This window comes from Diabrotica undecimpunctata, chromosome 10 (assembly GCF_040954645.1).
Source record: "Diabrotica undecimpunctata isolate CICGRU chromosome 10, icDiaUnde3, whole genome shotgun sequence".
Classification (NCBI taxonomy): Eukaryota; Metazoa; Arthropoda; class Insecta; order Coleoptera; family Chrysomelidae; genus Diabrotica; species Diabrotica undecimpunctata.
Window position 1 is genome coordinate 38,502,331 of NC_092812.1, and position 25,563 is coordinate 38,527,893.

Sequence of the window (25,563 nt, forward strand, 5' to 3'; positions counted from 1 at the left end):
TTCGGTACTAATTTTTTTTGAGATATTACAGTTTAGTAGTGAAAAATGTTCCAGAAAAAGAAACAATTAAAAATTAGGTAGGGATTAAAAAACTTTTATACATAAAAATAACATTCAACTTACCGATAGAAAAGTCTTCTAAATCTTAGTGAGTAACTAGGTCTAAGCGTTTAAGACATTCCGCTATATTAAGAAATTTCAGAATAGGTTCAAATCTAAGAAAGTTAACATCAAACACATACAACATTATTATTTGCTTTTCGTAATACTTTATTAAACGATTATATGGATATCCGGAAGAAGGAAGAGAGGAAATTGTTTGAAAAAGGATCAACACTAACATTTAAAATGTCTTATTCAGCCTTGTTCTATCACACATTTATAATTTGTCAACAAATATTTTAACAACGAAAAAGATCTTGCCAAAAAGGTGTACTCTGATATAAATCAACAGAAAGTGTTTATTATTATTTCTATATTTATTTCTTTTAAAGAGCGTTTTTAGACTTCGGATAGTACACAGATAACAGATATTGCATTTTCTGAAGACTTACTCAGATAGACTTGGGATCACAGAGTTAATATAGATATTGAGACGATCTTCGTCTATAAGGTGGGGGTCTCACCAAGCGTGGGTTAAATGGACCAAGAGCTGCTTCATTGGTAGACGAAGCACTTCTGTAAATTGTAAGGTGACGAATTCTACTGCAAGGACCCTTGGGCCATTTGTGGTTCATACTCCAGTATAGAATAGGTCCTATTGCTGAATGCATGTGCCCAAGAAAGAGGGTTAGTTGTTGAACATATTGAGGTGTAGTTCCTGTCATGAATTCTTCACAAAATTGGCAGATAACGTAAGGAAGCCAACACAGAATAAAAAACAGAGATAAGCAGAGCAGAGAATTAGCTAAGCGTCGTCGGCTTCGTAGACTTGACGTAGGTGGTGGAGTTTCTTCGATTTCATCTTGATCACTTGATATACTCATCTGTTTTCTTCCCTGCAACATAATAAAAGTTAATATTAAAGTAATGTTAAATTATTAAAAAAATATATGATCTTCAATTTTCAGCGTTAAAATCTACAAATACATAGTAGTAAAAAAAGACAAAACAAATGGAACAATTTTAACATGGAATCAACGGAATAAAGAAGACACAATAATTATGTGTCAATGTAAATGTATCTGCTTGTAGTCTGGAAGCACCAATTAGGTTAGATTTACCAGGTTCGCATAGCTATATACTCGTTTTGTTGCAGTTCGATCTAATACAAATTGCGGGAATAACTTAATTTACATAACAACAATATTTTAACTAATTTAACGTTATTTTTAATTAGTCCCAAAACACTGTTCGCGTTTTACAAACCAGAATGCAAATCAAATTAGAATCATTCAAATTATGGTGCTATCGACGGATCTTAAAAATATCATGGGTTTCGCACACTTCCAATGAAGATGTTCTTAAAATGATAAATTCAAAACGCTTGCTCAAAAACGTCATAATGGAAAGAAAAACAGAATACTTCGGCCATATAATTAGAGCACCCAAATACAATATACTTTCCCTCGTAATACAAGGAAAAAAACAGATCGATTGGTCGAAAGAAACTTTCATAGTTTCGTAATATTAGACAATTGTGTGGTAACACAGTAGAAGAATTATTTTGAGCAGCGGCCATAGAGAACGGTTTTAGGAAATTGTAGACATGATGATGGCCAACGTCTGAATAAGGACGGTACCTTAAAAAGAAGAAGGACAGTTTATTGGATTGACTGCAACTGCCATATATTTTGGCCAGTTGAAGAAAACGTGGTTTAGGTCTTCAATTTTGTTACAGACGTTACAAATATTACTCTCTTTAAATATTATTTTGACTTGATGTAAGTCGTTGCTGTGAAATCAATAAATCAAATCAAATAAAAAATTATGAAAAGTATTGCTTGTTAAAGTATTCGTAATAAATAACCAAGTTATTGACTAACTCAAGAATGGTGATATGCCACCATGACTTTAAAATATGATTACTGTTTGCATTTAAGCCACAGTGACAATAGTAGAAGGAACCTACTGCAGGCGAGTTAATAATTTAAAATAAGGTTACAACTAAGAAATTTATTGCTTCCCTAGTTTTTTATCATCCACATGGATCATTTTAAGTTATAAAAATTTATGATTTTTAATGTATGCAAGAAAGATAGCTCTAGGAATAATCAAAACGATTTAAATATCTACCAAAACAACACAATAAAAGTAAAAGTAGAAGAAAAAGTAGCTGACCCTATTGAAGCTGGCAATAGAATAAGACAGGGAGGTTCCCTGAGTCCTTTATTGTTCAACCTAATTATCAGTATCGATCGTTCCTTTGACCGAGTCAGTCGTTAATTTCGTTAAAGGCCGAGCCGGTTCCTAATTACTTGGTGTTTGGATTTAACTTTTTACATATAAGACAATAATTAAAAAGTGTAAACTGATAATTAATACGAAATAATATCGGTCCCCGATGGGGGACAAAAATAAACAAGGGACGTCTTTTATGACGACAGATACTGACATGAATAACAGTGATTTAAGTGTTAATAATATTAATAATAAATCTAGTGAGGATAGTGATGTCCAGAAAACAGCGAAGCAGTTGGAACCGAAAACATTCAATCTCCTCTCAGATAAGTACAACGTGCAAAATATTTGGGTATATATAGAAAGTACCGACAATAACAATTTAGGTAGATTGCATCCAATGACTGTTGGTCATATTCTTTTTAAAAAATTTAATCTTAAAAGCATTCTTGAAATTAAAAGTATAGGCCGAAACCGGATTAACGTGTTATTAAAATCACTTCTAGAGGCAAATAATTTAGTAAAACATCCACTACTAAAATCAGAAAATTTAAGAGCATTTATACCGAACCATTTACTGGAAATTAAAGGGTTAATAAGAGACGTGGATACTCGTTATGATATCAACTATCTCATGGAAAATATCGAATCAGACTCACGCGTTACTAACATATATAGGTTAAATAGAAAAGTCCAAAAAGAAGACAAAACAGTCGAATTTGTACCTAAAAAATCTATTGTCGTTACTTTTGAGGGGAATATTTTACCAAATCGCGTAGCTTTTAATCGAGTTTTTTTTTCGGTTGAACAATTTATAGGTAGAATAACCCAGTGTTACAAATGTTTGAGATATGGGCATGTATCTAAACAATGTAACAGTACCCAGGAAAGGTGTATAAATTGCGGTGAGATTAAAGATGATAAACACAATTGTGATAAAAATTTGATTTTTTGTATACACTGTAAAAGCAGAGATCACGTATCTATCTCAAAAAAGTGTCCCTCTTATGACAATCAAAAAAAAAATTAAAAATATAATGATAGAGCAAAAAACCTCATTTAAGGAAGCCAAAGAAATATCTGAGAATTCCTTATCCAGTTTAGTAAGTCAGAATTCCTTTTCACCGCTAACAAATTATGACAAACATTTTCCAGAACTTCCTAACAACGATCGTATATCGTTATCTCATCCAAATCGTAATCAAATCTCTACAAATTTCAATGGCAATCAAAATAATTCCTTTTCCCAACAAACTCATGCGAGGGATAGACCTCCAACCAAAAAAAAAGAGAAAATCAAACTCTCCCACTATCCAATCACCTGTTCAAAAACCATTATTTCCATTCACCTTTGGACCTTCACAACCTTTGACAATAAATTCAAATAAACCAAACTACTCTAGTTTGGAAATCAAAAAAAGCAGTATAGCTAGCAATTTATCAATTTTTATCATGGACTTTATTAATAAAATAATTTCAAGTAACAACAGACAACCTGTTGATATTAACGTAATTACAAGTAGTATAGAACAAGTATTGGAGGATACTTTGAAAAACCAATAAAATTTAATCCTAAAACACGCAATTTAAATATAATGCAATGGAATGCACGTTCTGCTATAGCTAACAAAAATAGTCTGGTACAATTTCTTTTTGATAAAAATATCGACATTGCGCTTATAAGCGAAACTTGGTTTAAAAAAAATCAACAATATAGTTTTAGTGGTTACAATTTAATACGCAATGACAGAAACGATGGCTATGCTGGTGTGGCAATTTTAGTACACAAATCTCTTCAATTTGTGGAACATAAGATCAATATAAATGACAATGAAAATATTTTAGTGTGTGCTGTACAAGTTAAATATGGAACTTTATCTTTAAATTTTGTATCTATTTATAAACCTCCAAAAATACAAACAATATATGAAGATTGGGTAAACATTTTTGAACAGTTTGATGGGCCTTTAATTATAGGTGGTGATTTTATTGCACACCACTCTATATGGGGCTGTCATAATAATGATACCACAGGATCACAACTAATAAATGTCGCAGATGATTTAAATTTAACTGTTTTAAACAATGGAGAACCTACGATTTTAAGACGTCCTGATCAACGGGATTCAGCTATTGATGTAACCTTTTGTTCACCTGAACTAGTTAACAAAACATCTTGGAATGTCATCTCTGATACCCTAGGATCAAATCACTATATCATTTCTATAGAATTAATTTTTGCAATTAATGAAAATGAAATATCTCATAAAAATAAATGGAATATTAAAAAAGCCAATTGGGCGTTATATACCTCGACGATTCAGATTTTGCACGATACGAACAACAGTGACTCGGATAATCTAACTGAACAGTACTCCTCCTTCATTAATAATATAAATACGGCCGCAGAAGCAGTTATACCCCAATATAAACCTTATAAATGTAAACGGCACCCACCCCCTTGGTGGAATATTGATTGTGACAATATTATCAAACAACGAAAATTGGCTTTAATAAATTACAAAAAAAAACACTAATTTTGAAAATTACGTTCAATACCAGGAGATCTAGGCTAGAACCAAAAAAACATTAAAAAATATAGCAAAGAAACATTGGATTGAATGGGTCTCTTCCCTGAATAAAAATACACCAGCTACAACTCTTTGGAATCAAGCTAGAAAAATTTACAGAAAACCAATATCAAAAATAAAATCTTTTGATCAAAAATGGATGGATGAGTTTCTTATTAAAGTTGCACCACCAACTGCGAACCCTCAAAAATCCAGCTACATAGATTCAACCCCATCTGAAAAAAATCATTTTCTACTAAAACCATTCACTTACAATGAACTAATTTTCGCTATAAATGATCGTAAAGATAATTGTCCAGGATACGATCATATCAAATACTCCATGCTTATTAACCTCCCAGAAGTAGCAAAACATTTTCTATTAGACTTTTTAAATCGAATAATTCAAGACAATTCTGAGGTAGATTTTTTTAAAGACATCATTGTTATTCCGATTCTAAAGCCTGCAAAAGATCCAAATTCAGCAGAATCTTATCGACCCATTTCTCTCTTTTCTTGTGTATTTAAAACTTTGGAACGAATGTTAAAACATAGACTAGAATGGTGGGTCTATACCAAAAAATTACTACCAAATAATCAGTTTGGATACAAACGAGGATGTGGAACTTTAGATGCACTAGCTACACTTGTAACGGACATACAGAGGAACTTTTCTAGAAATAACTATTTGCCTACTTTATCTCTAGATATAGAAGGTGCTTATGACAGTGTGTGTTTACCTCGATTAAAAGACAAAATGATCAATCAATTTCAAATACCCACAAATCTGGCACAAACCATAATTAATTTCTACACTAATAGACGCTTACACGTTAGATACTATAAAAATGAATTTCTTGGACCACGTTATAATAGTTGGGGATTACCTCAGGGATCAGTCTTAAGCCCTTTTCTTTTTAATCTGTATACTGCCGATTTTCATAGTCTTAATATACCAAGTATCACTTACAAAACAATCCAATATGCTGATGACTTCCTAGTCTATACAGAAAGGAGTAAATATGAAACTTCCCTTACAATTTTAAGAAAATTACATGAACATTTCTCAAACTGGTTTTGTACCACTAATAAATCAAACGTGTGCATTTTTTCACGACATAATATTCCAAACATAAATACTATTTTATTAAATGGCCAAAGTTTAAATTTCTGTAAGTCAATAAAATATCTAGGTATGTTTCTAGATCAAAAGTTAACATGGAAAGTACACATCGAGTATATGCTTGGCAAAAGCAATAAAGGTCTCAATTTTTTTAAATCAATTTCTAAAACTTGGTGGGGTGCTGACGTAGAAACAGCTTTGCTTTTTTACAAATCTTATATCAGATCCATTCTGGACTAGGGATGTATACTTTATGGATCAGCAAGTAAACAAATTTTAAATAAAATTGATGTATTTCAACGGACTATTCTACGTACTTGTATGGGAGCAATGAAGTCTACTCCAATAGCTCCATTGCATGTTGAAGCTTAAGAACCTCCTTTAAATTTTAGACGGGATTATCTAAGTGAAAAATTTGTAGTGAAAATTTCATATATCAACAATTCTTTATATTCTGGCATAAGCTCGCTAAATACCGAGGATCTAACAAACAGTTACTGGATTCATAAAAATTCACCAACCCTTTGCACGGCCTTTAGAGCCATGTGTAACAATAAGTATACCAACAGTATTAGCAACCTTGAGATTAACGACTATTTCGCATTTTTTAATGAAGCTGATATACACATACTAACATATTATAGTATTCCATCATTAGATTCATGCATCTTAAATTCTTACATAAAAAAATGGCCCATGGCAACTGTAATCTATACAGATGCATCCAAAACATCGGAAGGGACCGGATGTGCTTTCTACATTCCATCCAAGTCAATAGAAAAAATGTTCAAACTACCTCTCAATTGCTCAATTTTTAGTGCTGAAGCTCTTGCAATTCTTGAAGCCTTGAAATATTTCGACAGTTTAAACAATAATGCAGTTTTAATAATATCCGATTCATTATCAGTCTTATTATCTCTCAAAAATACAAAGTTACCCAATTAAAATTCTAATCCTTTTATTTACCAAATTAAGAACATACTTGTTAACCTTAAAGAATTTTATTTGGGTAAAGGCTCATGTTGGTATAAAACATAATGAACATGTTGATTACATTGCAAAAGCTGCAATAACCTCGACAGCTGAAATTTTACCAGATGAGAGAATTTGTGTTCCTGATGCTTTTCTCATCTCTAAAAGAAATCAAACAGATCGTTGGAATACCGCCTGGCAAACTTTTTGCGACCACTCAACAACACAATACGTGCATATACAACCACACATCCCTAATTCCAGATGGTTTAAGAATTTCAATACCGCTCGTAAATATACAACAACTTTAATAAGATTGAGATTTGGGCAAGCTTGTTATCCTGTTCATCTTGCTCAAATCAAAATATATAATTCAGACTTATGCGAAACTTGTCAAGAACAAGGAGATCTTAACCACATCTTTAAGTGTTCCAAATATCTTCAGCATTCAGGATCTCTTTTAAACAACTTGCAAACTCTAAAAATATTTCCTCCATATCAAATAAATAATCTGTTGGCTACTAATAATAAAAAAGTTTATGATTGTTTGATTAAATTTATACATAGTGCAAAGGTGTGTCTGTAGTCAATCTCAGCTAAGCTCGTTAACCTTTGTTCTAACCCAATTGTTTATTTACCTTTCTTTCCGCGACCTATTGCTAGTAATGTCTTAAACAAATGTCCTGATGGGTCCCTGGACGAGAAGTGAGTATCCCTGTTGTTCCTTATATTTGTTTTTTCTTGATATAATTTTCTCTTTTTGTTTGATTCAGTTATAGGGATTTTATGAGGTTTTTTGACTCGAATAGATACACTTTTTGCACTAGCAATTAATAGTATAGATTATACACTTATGTATGTATACACTGTATAATGTACACTTATGTATGCACTTATGTGTATATGCATACACTTTTTTTTCTTTAGTATTAATTATATCAGAATATTGATATTAGTAATTTTTCTTTTATTATATCTCAATATGTAATTGGCTAAATAGCTAAGTGCTAAAGCCACAAAAAAAAACAATACATTAGCACTCAAATAATCCTTACAAAAAACCCGAATTCGATTTCTCCCTATCGATTGAATTTGTTTTATTTTTTTATCTAATTCCGGATGTGAAGTTAAAATTATTTCTCCAATTTTTATTGCGTTTAATTGGCCTGTATAATTATCCATATTATTTTCAATGTAAATCTGAAACGGGCCTATATCAGTAGACTGATAAAGGAATGTTGTTTTTACTTTTTTGATCGTTTCATTATTATTGTGAACGGAAAAACTTGATTATGGATTTGAACTAGCCTCAACTATCTTATCCTTTAATAAAATTTGTTTTTTAAGTTTTTTATCTTTAGTATTCCGATTCAATGCAGGAGAATCTATAATTAAATTTAAATGATTTGAACCACTTATCTGATTATTTCCTAGATCTAAGTTTTCTGGAGGATCCGGTAGAGGTGGGGGTTTCCCCCCATCATCCACTTCCATATGAATGCACTAAGATTTCACAACACCCTTATAACCACAATTATAACTAATTTTCAAATAATTAATATTGTCTTTTAAAACGATTGATTGTACTAAACTTCTAGGAAGCACGTGTAAGTACGACAACTGTTCATGCACGAATGTTTTAACAGTTTCTAGAACATCTAAAGGACTACAAATGTTTTGTAAGTATAGTGCAAATGTCTAATAAGCCATAGTCAGTCAGAGTTCAGAAACCAGTCAATGTTGAAACCTGAAACCATGCTTTCGATGTGCATCGGTATCAACCCGAAACATGCCTAGCAGTTAATTGGAAATGTTTTTTCTGTCAAAAAGTGGGACATACCAGTAGAGTCTGCAAAAGAAAAAAAGTTACCTAGGTAGAAATGACAGAACAGGAAGACAGCAGTAAATTCTGGCAATTAGGTCATATTGCAGCCCTCACAACGGGTATGGAAAAACCCTGGAAAGTGAATGTGCAAGTTAAAGGTGTGCTTATAGTTATGGAAATTGAAAGTGGTGCATGTAAATCAGTCATACATATATCTGATTTTTTTAAATATTTTAGCAAGTGCAAGATAAACAGTACTAATGATAAGTTAAGAGCAGTTACTGGCAATAACATTTCAATTATAGGTCAAATTTATGTGAATGACTTGTTTAAAAGCCAGTTAACCTTTTTGCCATTATTAGTTATTGAAAGCTCAAACAGGTTTTAGCCTTTAATAGGAAGGACTTGGCTAAATGTTTTTAATCCTTCTTGGAAGACAGCCTTGTTTAATCAGTTAACACTTGATTATAGTATATCCAGTAGTGAAAATCATATAAGTAAGAATAATTTAAGTTTAATGGGTATAGATCAGAATTTGTTGAAGTCAGAAATGCAATCAAAACTAAATTATGTTGTAGATGAATGTAGTCATAATCAGCATAAAAGTCACCTTATATCAGAGTTAAAGTCACAGTATTCTGATATATTTAAAGATGACCCCAACTCATGTATAACAAATATTAAAGTTGAATTTAAGCTAAAAGATAATGTACGTCCTATTTTTCATAGAACATATGATATGCCATATGCCCTTAAGTCTTAGGTAGAGAAGGAGTTGAATTGGATGGTAAAGTCAGGCATTTTAACTAAAACTAGAATTAGTTTGTGGGCCAGCCCCATAGTGATTATTCCAAAGAGGGAAAAAACATATTTTAGAATATGTGTAGATTTCAAGAAAATAGATCACTTTGTATTACCTCTATCAGAGGACATATTTTCAGAATTGTCGGGAACTAAGTTTTTTACAGTCTTAGACTTAAAGGTAGCTTATCAGCAACTAGAAGTTGGTGAAAATTAATACATATTAATTTATGGTAGTACTAGTAACTAGTAACTAGTAGTTAACCTAACATTGTCAGCATATGATTATACCATAGAATATAAGAAAGGAAGTTTAATTTCCAATGTAGATTCCCTTTCTCTTTTACCTTGTAAGGATAGTACTAAGGTATCTGGTGAAATACTTTCATTTAACATATTAAGTGAATTTCCTTTAGACTTTGAAGATGTAGCAAAAGCAACCAAGCAGGATAATTTATTGTCCAAAGTAGTTTACTTAATCCTATCGGCATGGCCAAACCACGTACAGGGAGATGATTTAAAACCATATTTTAAACTTAGAAATAACTTTTCGGTTGAGCGGGATTGTTTGGTTTTAGGCACCAAAGTAGTAATTCCATTCTCACTCAGGGTAAAAGTACTTACTTTGATCCACGAATAACATACAGGCATATTAAGACTAAAAATGTTAATGCGATCCTATTACTGGTGGCCTGGAATGAATGAAATTATAGAGAAATTTGTTCAATCGTGTACTATTTATTAGTCTACTCAGAATTTTCCTAATAGGCCAAATGGCATACCATGGGCATTATGGAATGGTAACCCAGACAGAGGAGTCCAGATGGAGAAAACCAGTTTTTAAAAAATCCGCAATTCAAGCTGGAAGACATCGCGGCGAAGGATGAATGGCCATGCGTAGTTGGTCGAGAGCGATTCCTGTAAGGAACCAGGCGACACCTCACAGTAATTAGCCTTACTCGGGCATGCGGGGCTCTGCTCGAGTGGACTGCAATTCCCTAGCTACTCGTGGGAACAATATGGAAAATAATATGGAAACCAATATTCCCGAACAACCCGTAGTAGAAAGCCCTGAAGGCACTACTATACAGATAGCGAAGCCGACCAAAAGGAAGGCGGTCAGAGTCACCTCCCTAGAGGAGGTGGATCTAATGACAGACGAGGAGGTTATTAAGGCCAGGCTGGCCGGGGCCTCCAAGAAGAAAGTAAGGGATCTGGTGGGAAAAGGCCAGGATTACATTGAAGCCAAGCGCTCGGTGATCAAGGCCAACCTCACCAAGGTGCTTGGACGACAAAAGGACAATCCCCCTAAGTCTAAAGAGAAGGCGGAGCAAAAGCTGGAAATGGCTACGCAAAAGTCTACAAAGAAGCGACAAAGGTCGGACCACAGTACGCCGCCAGCGGAAGCCAAAAAAAAGCCGAGGAAGTCAGAAATGACTTTTACACAAGCCCTTTACTCGGCAAAGGTGGCTGTAGTATGTGATGGCTTCCCTGGAGTCAGGATGGAACCCACAAAGCTTAAGGCAGTGCAAACATCCATCTTGGAGGCTCTGAAGAGAACGCCAGAAGAAGGGCCGCAAATCAGGCTGCTAAAGAGCACGTTCAAGCCCGGTTACCTGGTAATGACGTGCGCGGATAGTGCAAGCGCACAATGGCTCAGGAACACTACTCCCACTCTGAAGCCTTGGGAAGGTGCAAGCCTCTAGGCTAAGGACGAGAGTGAAGTCGAGAGGCCGTGTTCTTGCACTGTCTACATCCCAGATGAGGACGGAAAGAGGTTGGAGGCGGAAAGTGTGCTGACTCGATTAAGGTCCAACCGAAAGCTCAACACCCTTATAAGGACCGTTTTGGGCAAAACACCTGCAGAAAAAGGGCAGGTATGGGTCCTCTCAATAGACAAAGAGTCCTTTGAGGAACTCAACAAACTTCAAATGTGTCCTTACTTTGGCATCGGAAGAATTAAATTCCGTGTCAAGGATGATGGGTACATTAAGAAGGTTGCAGAGGCCGGACCATCGGGGTTGCAAGGCGTAACTGCCACAACCTCGGCAGTCAAGGCTAAGCAAAAAAGAAAAGAAGTAAAACCTTCAGAGGGGCAAAGCTCTAAAGCAGCGCCAAGGAATAATCCCGAAAGAAGTCCGTACCGACTTGCAGGGGAGTGCTACAAACCCGCCCAGAAGGCTAGAAGCTACTGAGCGGGTGGCCGCTCCCATGGAAGGGGTAGAGGACACGGGAAAACCCGAAAGTTAGCCTTCAGTTTAGAGGAAGGCAGAGTAAAGGTCCTGCAGGTCAACCTTCATCATGCTAAAGCTGCGTCGGTGGTTTGGTGCAGAAGGTTTGACATGGAAGGCCTGGACTTGGCCCTACTGCAGGAACCATGGCTCCGCGGAGGGAAGATTGCAGGATTGAAGCCGCAACAAGGTAAGTTACTATACGATGCGAAAGGAGAGACACCTCGAGCATGCATTGTATATGGTAACGAAGTAAACTGTACACTGATTCCGGATCTTTGCTCCAGAGACTTTGTTACAGGTATTTTAACCGCTTCCACCGAGGAAGGTAGTAAAAGATGGTTGGTCTGTTCTGCCTACTTCGCTGGAGAGAAGGTCTTCCGCCCAGGCATAGTAGAGGACGTTATAACCTACAGCCGAAGGGAGAACCTTCATCTAATACTGGGATGTGATGCCAATGCCCACCATCTGACATGGGGGAGTACGAACATCAACAGTCGAGGTGAGTCTTTACTACAGTTCATCTTAAGCATGGGTTTAGAAATAGCCAATATAGGAAATAAACCTACCTTCGTTACGGCCACGCGCAAAGCAGTCTAGATGTAACACTTTGCAGTGAAAAAACGTACGATACTATAAAGAATTGGCATGTGTCAGAGGAACCTTCATGTTCCGACCATAGGCACATTCGATTTGATTTAATTACTTCGACTCGAATGGTGGCAAGGTTCAGGAACCCGAGAGAGACGGATTGGGAAGGCTATAGAGGCTCACTCGAGAAGTCTCTTGAGGGAGGAATCGGCACCATAAAAGATACGGAAGATCTCGAACTGACAGTCGAAACGGTGAGGGGAGCTGTTCTGGCCGCTTACCAGGAGAATTGTCCAGAGAAAGAAAAGAAAGGAAAGAAAAACACACCCTGGTGGAATGAACACTTACAAAAGCTTAGGGCAGATGTAAGAAGGCTATTCAATAAAGCCAAATTCAACCAGGACTGGGCCATTTATAGAAAAAAACTGACGCAATATAATAAGGAGATCCAAAAAGCCAAAAGAGACTCGTGGCGAAAGTTCTGCGAGGAAGTCGAACAGGCTCCCGCATGTTCCAGAATCCACAAGGTCCTGGCTAAGGATGGTATTGCGAATCAGGTCGGCCTCTTGAAGAAAGAGGACGAAACGTATGTAGAAACCCTGGAGGAAAGCTTAATAATGCTCACCAAGGTACATTTTCCCAGCTCATCCATTGACAATAATCCTTCGGTAGAGGTAGCTCACCCCAGAAGGCCTACTAAGGCGGACTGGAAATTAGCTACCGACATCACGAGACCGGAAAAAGTCAGGTGGGCCATCAATAAATTCCAGCCATACAAATCACATGGAATGGACGGGATTTATCCAGCCTTGCTACAGAAGGGACAGGATGTGTTCATCCCGCATCTAACAAAGATCTTCAAAACTAGTTTGGCATGGAGATATATTCCAACCGCATGGCGAAGGGTGAAAGTCACATATATCCCCAAGGTTGGTAGGGTAATGGACCAGACCCCCAAGTCATACAGACCAATAAGTCTATCCTCTTTCCTAGCAAAAACGCTGGAAAGATTGATAGACAGGTATATTAGGGACGACGTGCTGATGGAGAATCCACTTAGCGATCGCCAATATGCATACCAGCCAGGAAAGTAAACTGACTTGGCGCTGAATCATCTTAACAGACTGCTCTCAAAGTCGCTAGATGACAAGGAGATAGCGGTGGCGACGTTTCTGGACGTGGAGGGAGCGTTTAATAACGTCTCCTTCGAGTCTGTAATGGACGCGCTTAAAAGAAGAGGAGTTCCTGCCTTCATATGCGAGTGGACAAAGGCGACCTTAACAAACAGGATCATTGTGTCCTCGTTAGGTGAAGCCACTATTGAAGAGAAGGCAGGAAGCGGCTGCCCACAAGGAGGAGTTTTATCCCCATTACTGTGGGCTACGCTTATGGACGACCTACTTAATACACTGTCCAGGGAGGGTTTTTACTGTCTGGGTTATGCGGACGATTTGGTAATTGTAGTCCGAGGACGCTTTACCAAAATAATTTCGGAGAGACTTCAAGTCGCTCTGAGGATGGTGGACAGCTGGTGTGAGGAAGAAGGCCTGAAGGTTAACCCTAAAAAAACATCTGTTGTTCCCTTCGCCAGAAAAAGAGCACTGCAAGGCTTACAGCCACTAGTGCTCAAGGGAGTAGAAATCCCATTCACAAGTCAGGCCAAGTACTTAGGTGTAATATTCGACCAGAGGCTGACATGGAATGCACACATTCAGAAAGTCACACAGAAGGCCACTATGGCCCTGAACACATGTAGACGAATGTGTGGTAAGAATTGGGGGTTAAATCCTAAAATGAACCTCTGGTTATACACAAGGGTTATAAGGTCCATGATAACTTATGGTTCAGTGGCGTGGTGGAACAAAACACAACAGACCGGGGCGATTCGATTGCTCAGTAGCACACAAAGGCTTGAATGCTTGAGTGTCACAGGAGTCATGAGAACAGCCCCAACGGACGCGCTAGAAGTTCTGCTAAACCTACCACCTCTGCATATATACATTCAGAGTGAAGCCAGATCAACAGTACATCGGTTGATCCAAGGCCAAGCTCCAATAAGTATGATGCAGGGAGCTGATAACTTAAGGCTATACCAGGACATAAAGGCAGACCCCATTCTAGGAATGCCTGTAGACCGAATGGTTACGAGGTATAGTTTTAACAAAAATTTTCAAATTACAATACCAAAAAGAGAGGACTGGGAAACTGGTCCGCCGCTAACAGCAAACTCAATATGGTATACGGACGGCTCCAAAACGGATACAGGTACGGGGGCTGGAATATATGGCATAAAACCAAGGACGGAAGTCCGGGTATGTCTAGGAACATACGCGACCGTATTTCAAGCCGAATTAGCTGCTATACACAGGTGCGCTATGGAACTAATCGGCCGAAATGTAGATAACGACTCCATCGTTATCTATTCGGATAGTCAAGCGGCTCTAAAGGCTCTCAGTTCGGTACAGGTCGATTCATGGCTAGTATGGAACTGTTTGGATGTCCTCTCTCAGGTGGGAAGTCAAAACAGGTTGACACTTGCCTGGGTGCCGGGACATAAGGGTCATCGTGGCAACGAGAAGGCCGATGAATTGGCTCGAGAAGGCGCATCTACGCCACTGGTTGGTCCGGAACCCTTCTTTGGAATCGCAAATACGATAAAAAGGGCAGCCATACACAAATGGGTGCAACAGAAGTCTCTTGAGTGGTGGAACAACTCACCAGGACAGAGGCAGGCCAAACAGTTCATCAAAGGACATTCGGCTAAATTTACAGCAGACTTACTTTCGCACAGACGCAGGACTGTCAGAATGATAGTGGGTCTGCTCACTGGGCACTGTAGACTCAATAGACACTTGAGTCTCATAGGCCTGACAGAAGAGGACACCTGTCGTTTCTGTCTGGAAGAAGAGGAAACCGCTCTACACGTTCTGTGCCATTGCGAAGGTCTCGCACGAATGCGGTTTCTAGAACTCGGAGAGGAAAAACCAGAAGCACCAGGCTACATGAAAAGGCCACTATCAAGGCTGTTGAGTCTCATTAAGAGGACCAAGCTAGATGAAGTGCTTTAAAATAAGGGAGAAACACAATAGATCTGCAAAGGTCGCAGTGTATCAGGCTCTATTGGCCGCCCCATTTTCTACATTCTACATTCTACATTCTACATGGGCATTAGCACCCCATAATTTCTATAGGGTAAATGTTGATTTTTTCCAAAAGCAAAATTTAACCTTCTTTATTTTAGTGAATAATTAGTCTAAATGGATAGAAATTAGGGTAATGGAAAATGGTACAGTAGCTAGGGAGGTCATAACAGTACTAAAAGATGTTTTTGCAATTTTTGGATTACCTATAGAACTAGTTTCTGATAGTGGGCCTCCTTTCAATTCAGCAGAGTTTGTTTCCTTCTGTCAGAGTAGTGGAATAAAAACAATTAAATCCCATTATATCATCCACAATCAAATGGACTAGCAGAGTCCATTTGAACATTACCCGTTGTGAAAATTAAGTTAACTAATTTACTCTTCACCTACCTTAATACTCCTTCTACTACAACAGGTGCATTTATCCAGCCCAGCGTATGTTTAAAATTAGATTCGAACCAGGTATGATTTATTGAGACCATCTGCAAATGGTAATTTTGTAAACTCTAAACAATCAATTCGAAATAGTAAATTGTATAATACTAATGACCAAGTATATGTCAATATGTCAAAAATACTCGTACATATGGATGGTACTTGGAAAATGTAGTTAAAGTCTTAAGTTATTGTACTTACCTTGTTGAATGCATATTAATGATGTTATACAATATACGGCTAGCTAAGGAAATACCTAGAAGTAAAGTGAGTCATAGTGCAGTGATTCAGAAAGCGCCTTTAAATGTTAATCAGAACACATATATTGCACCCACCCGCCTGCCTAAGATTGGTGTAAGTAATGGCATGGACCTTCAGGTGGAGAAAAATAGTACTACAATTCCAAATTTCAGTAATAATGCAACCGTTATTAGCAATTCACCTAGGCACAGTCAAATTGATAAACATCTAGGAGCCCTATTTTATCTCTTCTACAATTTGGGCAGACACATTTATCAGTGGTTACCAGATATGCGAGATCTGTGAAACCACCCAAGAAGCTTTCTTTATACAAGGGGAGAAATGTAGTAAATAGCGGAACTCACCTTGCGAGACATGAAATAGGACAGATGTTGAAGATGGTCGGGTGTGTATAGTTTTTAGGTCAAGTAAGAGTGTGCTTTCTTTGGTATTAATAAAAGTCCATTTTATCAATAAAGTTGTATAATTCAATACATATTACTTACCAAATACTTATAAGTTTGTTTAGTTATTTAGTTATTTAATTTCAATTATACTAGATTGTTTTTTCACTAGAGTTTTACTTTGTTTATTTATTCAATTTTAAAGTCATATTTAATATTCACAAACATATTATTCGCATAATTGCTGTGTATTCTGTACCAGATAGTACCCTAATGGGGGTTTTTATATTTTCAGAATTTAGTTTAGTCCAATGCCTTTTAATTTTCAGTCAAATTGCAAGAAGTCCCTTGTACCAAAAGATCGATTTTATCCGAATTAGCTCGAATTTATGACCCTTGTGGTTACTTAACACCTATTACCTTTTTCATTAAACATTTAGTCCAACAATTTTGGGAAACAGGTCTTAAATGGGATGATCGCTCTCGATCGAAAATAATTCGTATATGAGACCAATATAAAAGCAATTTATCTCTGATTTTACAGTTTAAAATTTCTGTTTTTTGAATACTTCTTCATGCCCATCTTAGAGCTTTATGGGTTTGCAGATGCCAGTGAAAACTGATATGCTTGTGTCATTTATATTCCTAGTGTTGATACTCATAGCATAGGTGAAGTTAATTTACTTTGTTCCAAATCAAAAGTAGCGCCTATAAAACAAATTATCATTCCTCGATTTTAATTGTTAGGTGCTGTTTATTTGGTAAAACTTATGTCGATTCTGTTACAGTCGTAGAAGCATATAATCTTTAAAAATGTGTATGCTTGGTTAGACTCTTAAGTCGTATTGCACTGGATTAAAAGTTCTTCGTTTTTGCGAAGAACTTGTTAACCTTCATAATATTCCATTAATGTTTCCAGATGTTCCTCCTTCGTTGCAGGAAAAATCCTCTTTGGAAGAGGTAAATAAAACTTTATTGTTTGTTTCCACTCGTGAGGAACATTTCTTGTCTTTTTTTCTAAAAAATAAATCGTCTTTTACCTCGATATAAAGAATTTTAGCTTTTATATTGCGACTCGAGCACAACTCTTGTTATAAGTCGAAATGGAGAACCCTTGTCTTCGGTAGAATTGGAAGGCTCGTTAATTATTCTTGTCAGATTCACAAAGAAAAAATATTTTAAAAAACATTTTCAGTCAAACTCGTTTCCGAAACCATTTCGTAAGTTGGGAGTATTTTTAGATAATAATACTCAGTGTCTAACGTTTTCCCTGTCGCATAAAGCAAAACAATATTTTTTGTTACCAAAAAAATCTCGCATTACTACTCTCCTAGTTGGTCATTATCATGAGAAGTATTTACATGCTGGATATGAGTGGTCAGTTTTTAGTTAGTCAAAGGTTTTGGATACTGTCTTTTATACAAGCCGTTAATTCAGTATTGACCAAATGTACTATTAGTTGCAAGATATTTCGGATTAAATCTTCTAGGTATAATTGTATACAGGGTCGGACTTATATACTGATACATTTTATCAAAATTACAGCAATCCCACAAAGTAAAAAAAAATACATAAAAGTAATACTTTTAAATTAAAATATATATTTAACGTAGTAAAAAAATACTAAGAAAAAATAATTTTAAACTTAACAATCGTCTACATTTAAATCGAGTGGAAGTCGAATCGAAAATGATTTGGGAGAATTATTATTTTTCCTCATATTACTTTTTAATTGACACCACAACAATTTTATTGGATTTAGTACACAGTAATAAGGGGGTAATCTTATTACTTTATGGCCATAACTCTCAGCTAGCCTGTCGATAACATAATTTTTTTCACATTTAACTATAGTTTATTTTTATGAACGAGAGAGTAATTAGCATAATTTTAACTGGTACCTCCGACCACTCCATGGGCGTGCTCAAGATTAATTGAAAAATTACTTTGAATAATTGTAAAAAATAAATGAATTATTTCAGTGTTATAAAGTGTTATGTGTATGTAAACAAAAGTGACCTCTTTTATCACACACTATATTAGAACTGACTGGCCTACATTAAAAAGGGTTTTAAAAAATTCACATTTTTTTTAATTTTTAAAAATTACAAAAGAGAAAAAGAGTTTTTAAAACCGTCTAAGGTATGTTAAATAGATGAATAAAAATATTAATATAAAACTTACAGCTACTTGTTACAAATCCAAATCAGATTCAGAAGATGAACTTTCAGAACCAAGATTTATAATAACTGGCTCGATCATTTTATCAGTAATATTGTCCAGCTTCCACATTTTTTCCTCTTCTTTAATAGTGTGATTTACTGCCTTTTCCCAGTTTTCAGGTTTTACATTATTTACGGCCTCCAAAAACAACTGTTTAACATCATGAATTTTAAAAGTGGTATTTTTTCTTGAACCTTCACTCTTTATCTGTGCCCATACCAGTTCAATCGGGTTTAATTCACAATGATATGGTGGGGATCTAAGTACTGTCATTCCACGATTTTTGGCAATTTCATCAATTTCGTATTTTTTAAATTTTTCTTTATGAAGGGCACACAACGAATAAAGTTCCTTTCTTATAGATCCAGGATGGTACGTAATATTTTTTGAACTCAGCCAATTCTGCAAGTCTTTTTTTAACCACTTGGTTGTGGTCAGTCCTTCTATAAGTCTGGAGTGATAACTTGCATTATCCATTACTATTACACAGTTCTTAGGAAGAAGATCTATCATTTGTTCGAACCATTCTTGAAAGACATCAGCGTTCATGTCTTCATGGTAGTCACCGGTACGAGTTGATTCAAAAGTTAATAAACCACCTTCAACAAAACCGTCTGAACTGCCAATGTGTACTATTATCAGCCTGCGTCCCTTTCCTGATGGTGGGTTTAAACCAGTAGATAAGTTATTTACAAAAGCGTGCCTTTGACTTGTAACAGTTTCATCCTGCCAAAATTTATTTGGTGTATGACCCTCGTTGATCCATGTTTCATCAAGATAATATATTTTTCTTTTTTGGTTTCTCATTTCCTTTATGGTTCTTAGAAAATGTCTTCTCCATATGACAATATCGCTTCTTTCTAATAAAATAGACTTTCTGGGATTCTTTTTCCAGCGGAAGACTATTTCTTTTAAAAGTTTCCATAACGTACTTCGACTCATTTCTGGGTAATCCTTATCATCTCGAACTGAAACAAGAACTTTATCCAATGTTGGAAATTCTTGTCTAAAGAAGAATTCATGCACTTTCCGTCGAAGTCCTTCTTTAAAATGATATTCTATTTGAAATTTTGGTTTCCCTGGAGCATTACGTGGCATTTGAAAACTACCACATTTCTCTTCTTTAATAACTCTGTAAATCGTAGATTTCCCAACACCATGTATACTGCTAACTAACTCAACGGTCTCATCAACACTTTCACATAAACGTTTGTCTGTAAATGATTTAAAACAATTAAATATTAATGTTTTTTCATTAACTGTTAGAGGACCAATTTTTCGGCGTTTACACGGCACTTCCAAATTTTCCATAACACTAGTATACACAATAAACTGCACCTTGCAACTGAAGTACCTACTTTTAGTGAACTGTTAAGAATTTTGAATACGCCACTTGGACCTTCCTATATACAAAATGGAAAAACCCACTATCACATTTTCTGTGCAATAAGTTTAGAAGGTAATTATCTAGTCAATTACTGTCGTAGATTCCTGGAATTAAAGAATTAAATGTTTGATTGTTGAAACCTTTACTTCGTGGAATGCACTCATTTCAGATAAAATAAAACGTTTTATTTTATCTAAAGAATTAAACTTTATTTTGCAAATAGGCAAAGAATTAAACTTTATTTTGCAAATAGATAAAATAAAACGTTTTATTTTATCTAAAGAATTAAACTTTATTTTGCAAATAGGTAGGTACTTATTAAACTTTTATTGGTTATATATAACCAATAAAATAAACATCTTACATTTCTTGCAAATTCATTAGTACCTGTTAACCTCTATCACTCCGACACTGGCAACCTTATTTAGGGATTAGTAACCCTCACAACTATTGTATTCTATTCTGCTCCAACCTTTATACCTGGTGGTCATAGTCATTTTAAAATTGTTTTCCTATATACTTCTGTAAACTTGTTGACAAATATCTGTTTTTCATTGAGTCACCCGTATCAACAGTTTAGGGATTTGCATACATAATTTATTGTTTTATTACTCTCTCATACATAAAAATACGCTATAATTTTAATAGTTCTACAAGTGGTTTTTTTGTGTAAGAAACCAAAAAAAAATATATTTCATGTTTTGATAAAAATTCTTGAATTTCAGCTTTGTTTAATTTGTGTTTGGAATTTTACTCTATAGTCTACAATGATACGGAGCATTATCCAAAATAATAACGCTATTTCTTTTTAATTTAGGTAGTAATTGCTGCTCAAACCACTTTTCAAACAAAGTACTTTCCATATCTTGATGATAATCTAAGCGACAATCACTTACACTCTTAGCAGAGAGTAATACAGAGAGAGCATCTTCTACCCATCCTGATTCTCCCACAGAATGTGAAATACAAATGCTCTTCCCTCTAGAGGAAGGAACATTATTGACGCAATTTTTACTACCATCGGTCCAACCTTTTTTCAACTATATCGTGGGTGTCGAACCAAGATTCATCCAAATAATACAAGTTCTTCTCTTCACTCCTAAAAGACCTTAGACTCTCCAAATAATCGAACCTCCACTTTATTAAACGGCTGGATTTCATAATTGCCTGCCGTTTATTCACTGTTTTAAACATAAAACCATTAGATTTTAAAAACCTCCAAAAAGTAGTTTTATGACACTCGAGGATTACTTCTTTGTTTCTTGATTCACTCAAAAGTTTATTTGAACTTGGTAAGTTATTCACTGAATACATATGATATATTGTTTCCCGTATAGCTGATAAATGAAAATTCGGTAATACTCGATACACCAGAATCCTTTCTTTTTTTTCGCAACACTGCACTGTCTTTTATAAGTTTGTACACTGTGGCTCATGGCACTTGTGTCAAAAAAACTGCCTTTTTGATTGCTTTTGATTTAACCATCGAATGAAAACCTAAGAATAAATATGTGATTTTACTTTTTAAGGAATTCTGCTCGGAATTCTGTGTTTTTAATGAATTAATTAATCGGTAAATATGAGTAACCTTCTTAATACCGGATAGGGCGAATTCTCGCTCCAGGTCTAACGTTTTTATTAATATCTATAATTAAGTTTAATCAATCGCTTTGACGGATTAGGACATTGGTAGTTGATGTATTAAGAGCATAAATAAGTAGTAAAACTCAAAATACCGCGAACAGAAAATTAAATATTTTCGTCGGATTTCGCGGAAATGTATGTGGGGCGAGAATTCGCCCCACGTGGTATCGAGTGTTTTTACGTTCTATAAATCTGATTTCATGTAATAAACTTTCCTCTCACAGAAGCCCATTTAGTCATAATTTGATAATAAGGAAACATTATCCTTTTACCTGAATAAAATTCCAAGACATTTTCTAATCTCTTATAAACACTGGCTTTACGTACCTAATTTAACTTAATTTACCATGAATTCTCCTTGTAGTAAACTATTAAAATTTTTATTATACATATTATACAACCATTTGAAAATAAAAATGACACATTTATAAAAAATACACAACATTTTTTAAATAAATTATCAAATATTAAATTTAATTCAAATAATATTTTGGTAAGTTTTGACATAAATAGTTTATTTACGAATGTGCCATTAGATAAGACTTTAAATATAGTCAAGACAAAATTAGAGTGTGATGATACATTGGCAACTAGAACAAGACCATACATATCAGCTAGAATGGAGTTATTAACATTATGTACTGATAATACATATTTTTAACTAAATAATGAATTATATAAACACAATTTTGGTCTAGCAATGGGCTCTAGTTTATTTAAGATTTTAAAACAAATATTATTTCTAAACAAAATTTAAAACCCACAGTATGGTGGAGATATGTAGATGATATATTCTCAATATGGCCTCATTGATTAGAGTTGTTGGATATATTCCTGAATGATATAAACGATAAAGAAGAGACAATAACATTTACTATGGAAAAGGAATATAATAACACACTACCTTTCCTGGATGTTTTAATCTCTAAGAATGATACTTATACAATAGGGCCAAAATTGCTTGTCCTAACGAACATTCGTTCATGGAGGAAAAACATTTGTGAACATCTGTTTTATTAAAAAATGATTATCCTTTATCGTTTATAGATAAGGAATTTTCATCAATCGACTGAATAGAACAACTTAGAACGAGATCCTACTGTCACCTCGGGGGAACAAATAAGGGTCTAACCACCTTCTGTTATCTCCGGGTGCTCTGTAGAGGGCTTCGAATATCGCTGTCGAGAGCTCCTCTATCTACTTACGTCCATTTTCGGGTTATGGACTTGGAAAATATTTATCTTCGGTGTCTTGCCTTGAAAAACGCAAGATATTTCTTACATGACAATTTCTTCGTCGAAAAAAAAACACCAAGTTAAGTTGAAACAATTCTCAGCCACAGAGTATAGAAAATAAATGCAGGAAGCAGAGCCCCGAGAGCACTAAGCTCTCGGAGAGCCCGTGAGGGACTGACCTGAAAATCGCCAATATTTATATGCGCTGTTCGAGCGATAAATAGGGATTTCCAGGTCAAGAGCCAATGGGAAAATTCGAGGCGGGGCGATGCGCATCGAAATGCGTACTAGTCCACAGACTATCGCATTCGATGACATCCCCCCTCCTCTGGAGACTCTGCGGCTGGGAAAAATATTTATTGAATAAATATTACAATAAAAATACATGTGAAAATACACAAGAAAATATGCATAAAAATACAAGTAAAAATGTTCAAAATAAGTCACACAACACTGCACTACTTACAGGGGGAGGTCGGTGGTGATGACGGCATCTCAAGCTCCTACAGGTCCCTCCTCGGTCGGTGCGCCAACTCCTCCAACGGGCTCGTCTTCTTCTCGGTTGTCCGGATCCCATCTGCCATATCCAACGGGGTTTCGTAGAGTACCAGTGTGCCGAAGCCTACGTGGTCGTCCAACCACTTTCAGTAGGGGGGCGATGACTGGGTCTACTCCGGGACTTCCATCGGCATCTGGGGCTTCTAACTTCGAATAAGCCTGGCTCGTCAAAGGTGTCTGCACGTCGAAGACGTCAGGTCTGCAGAAGGCCTCGATGTCGGAGTGTTAGAGTATTGCTTCATAACACTACGTGGTTCTCCCCATTCTTCTCTTGACTTCAACCTATATTGAAGTCAATGGTGTATTGCCTTCTGTGAATTCGAGCTGGGTCGTGGGTTCGGATTTTAACCACGTTGTCGGGCGCCATGTCACCTCGGGGTAACAAATAAGGGTCTAACCACCTTCTGTTATCTCCGGGTGCTCTGTAGAGGGCTTCGAATATCGCTGTCGAGAGCTCCTCTATCTACTTAAGTCCATTTTCGGGTTATGGACTTGGAAAATATTTATCTTCGGTGTCTTGCCTTAAAAAAGGCAAGATATTTCTTACATGACAATTTCTTCGTCGAAATAAAAACACCAAGTTAAGTTGAAACAATTCTCAGCCACAGAGTATAGAAAATAAATGCAGGAAGCAGAGCCCCGAGAGAGCTCTAAGCTCTCGGAGAGCCCGTGAGGGACTGACCTGAAAATCGCCAATATTTATATGCGCTGTTCGAGCGATAAATAGGGATTTCCAGGTCAAGAGCCAATGGGAAAATTCGAGGCGGGGCGATGCGCATCGAAATGCGTACTAGTCCACAGACTATCGCATTCGATGACACTACAGCATACACACGGAATAATACGAGGAGGTTAACAATATCATACATAAAAGGATTATCAGAAAAACTTAAAAGGATAGGAAATTAATTCAAAATTTCAACAACATTCAAAACCACAAACACATTGAGATCTATTTTGTCTAAAACCAAACCTAACAATGAGCAAATGATGACAAAGAATTGTATTTATAAAATACCTTGTGAATGCGATCAGTTTTATTTAGGTGAAACATCAAGGCCATTAAATGTTAGAATAAGTGAACATCAATCTTATATTAAAATCAGAGAATTTGATAGATCTCAAATATGTAAACACGCATGGAATAATGAACATAGGGTTCAGTGAAATGATTCAAGTATAGACCTAAAAGAAACGGATGGTAAAAAGAGAAAAATCAAAGAAGCGGCTCTAATTATGCTAAATGAGACCAATTGTGTCGCAAATTCCTCGGCAGAATGTAGTAGGATCTGGATACCCATATTAAAAAAGGAAGTTATTAAAAGAAAAATACCAGTATTAGTAAGTCAGTAACATATCGAGGATACATCATTTATATTTTTTAAATAACCAACATATAAAAAGAGAATTTGGTGTTTATTAAAAGTAAACTAAATGTACGACCAAATACTTACCATGTCGGGATAGTATTATGAGATTCTTTTTTTCTGTTTTTTTCCTCATAATTTACGATGGAATCACTAACAGGAGAATTTTACTGTCATCATGGCATGTGGTTGTCTTTTTAAAGACGAATTACATGCTATGATTTTACTGATGGATATTCTCAAGTTAAAGTTGATTTCATGTAATCGAATGAACTATCTTACAAGTAAAGTCGTCCCAGGAACGCAACTCAACAATATTGGCAATATCATTTTAAAGTCTTCTACTTTAAAATGTATAATGTATGTCTGAATTGTCAATATAAATGAGTCAGAGTCAAAAAACAAAATTTGTTTAATTTACTAATGTTTGTATTTTGAGAACGATTTCCGAAGAGGAAATTGAAACGTCAATAAACT

The 25,563-nt window shown here is 35.7% G+C and overlaps 1 protein-coding gene across 2 annotated transcripts in view; it reads right to left on the reverse strand.

Annotated features, from left to right (window-relative positions):
• Positions 1-292: 292 nt before the first annotated feature.
• LOC140452414 (octopamine receptor beta-1R) overlaps positions 293-25,563 on the reverse strand; it is a 78,834-nt gene continuing 53,563 nt past the window's right edge. For both annotated transcript variants that reach the window (XM_072546653.1, XM_072546654.1), the window contains exon 3: positions 293-998. In XM_072546653.1, the coding sequence (XP_072402754.1) occupies positions 579-998 (420 nt within the window). In that variant the 3' untranslated portion in view covers positions 293-578. The remainder of the gene's footprint in view (positions 999-25,563) is intronic.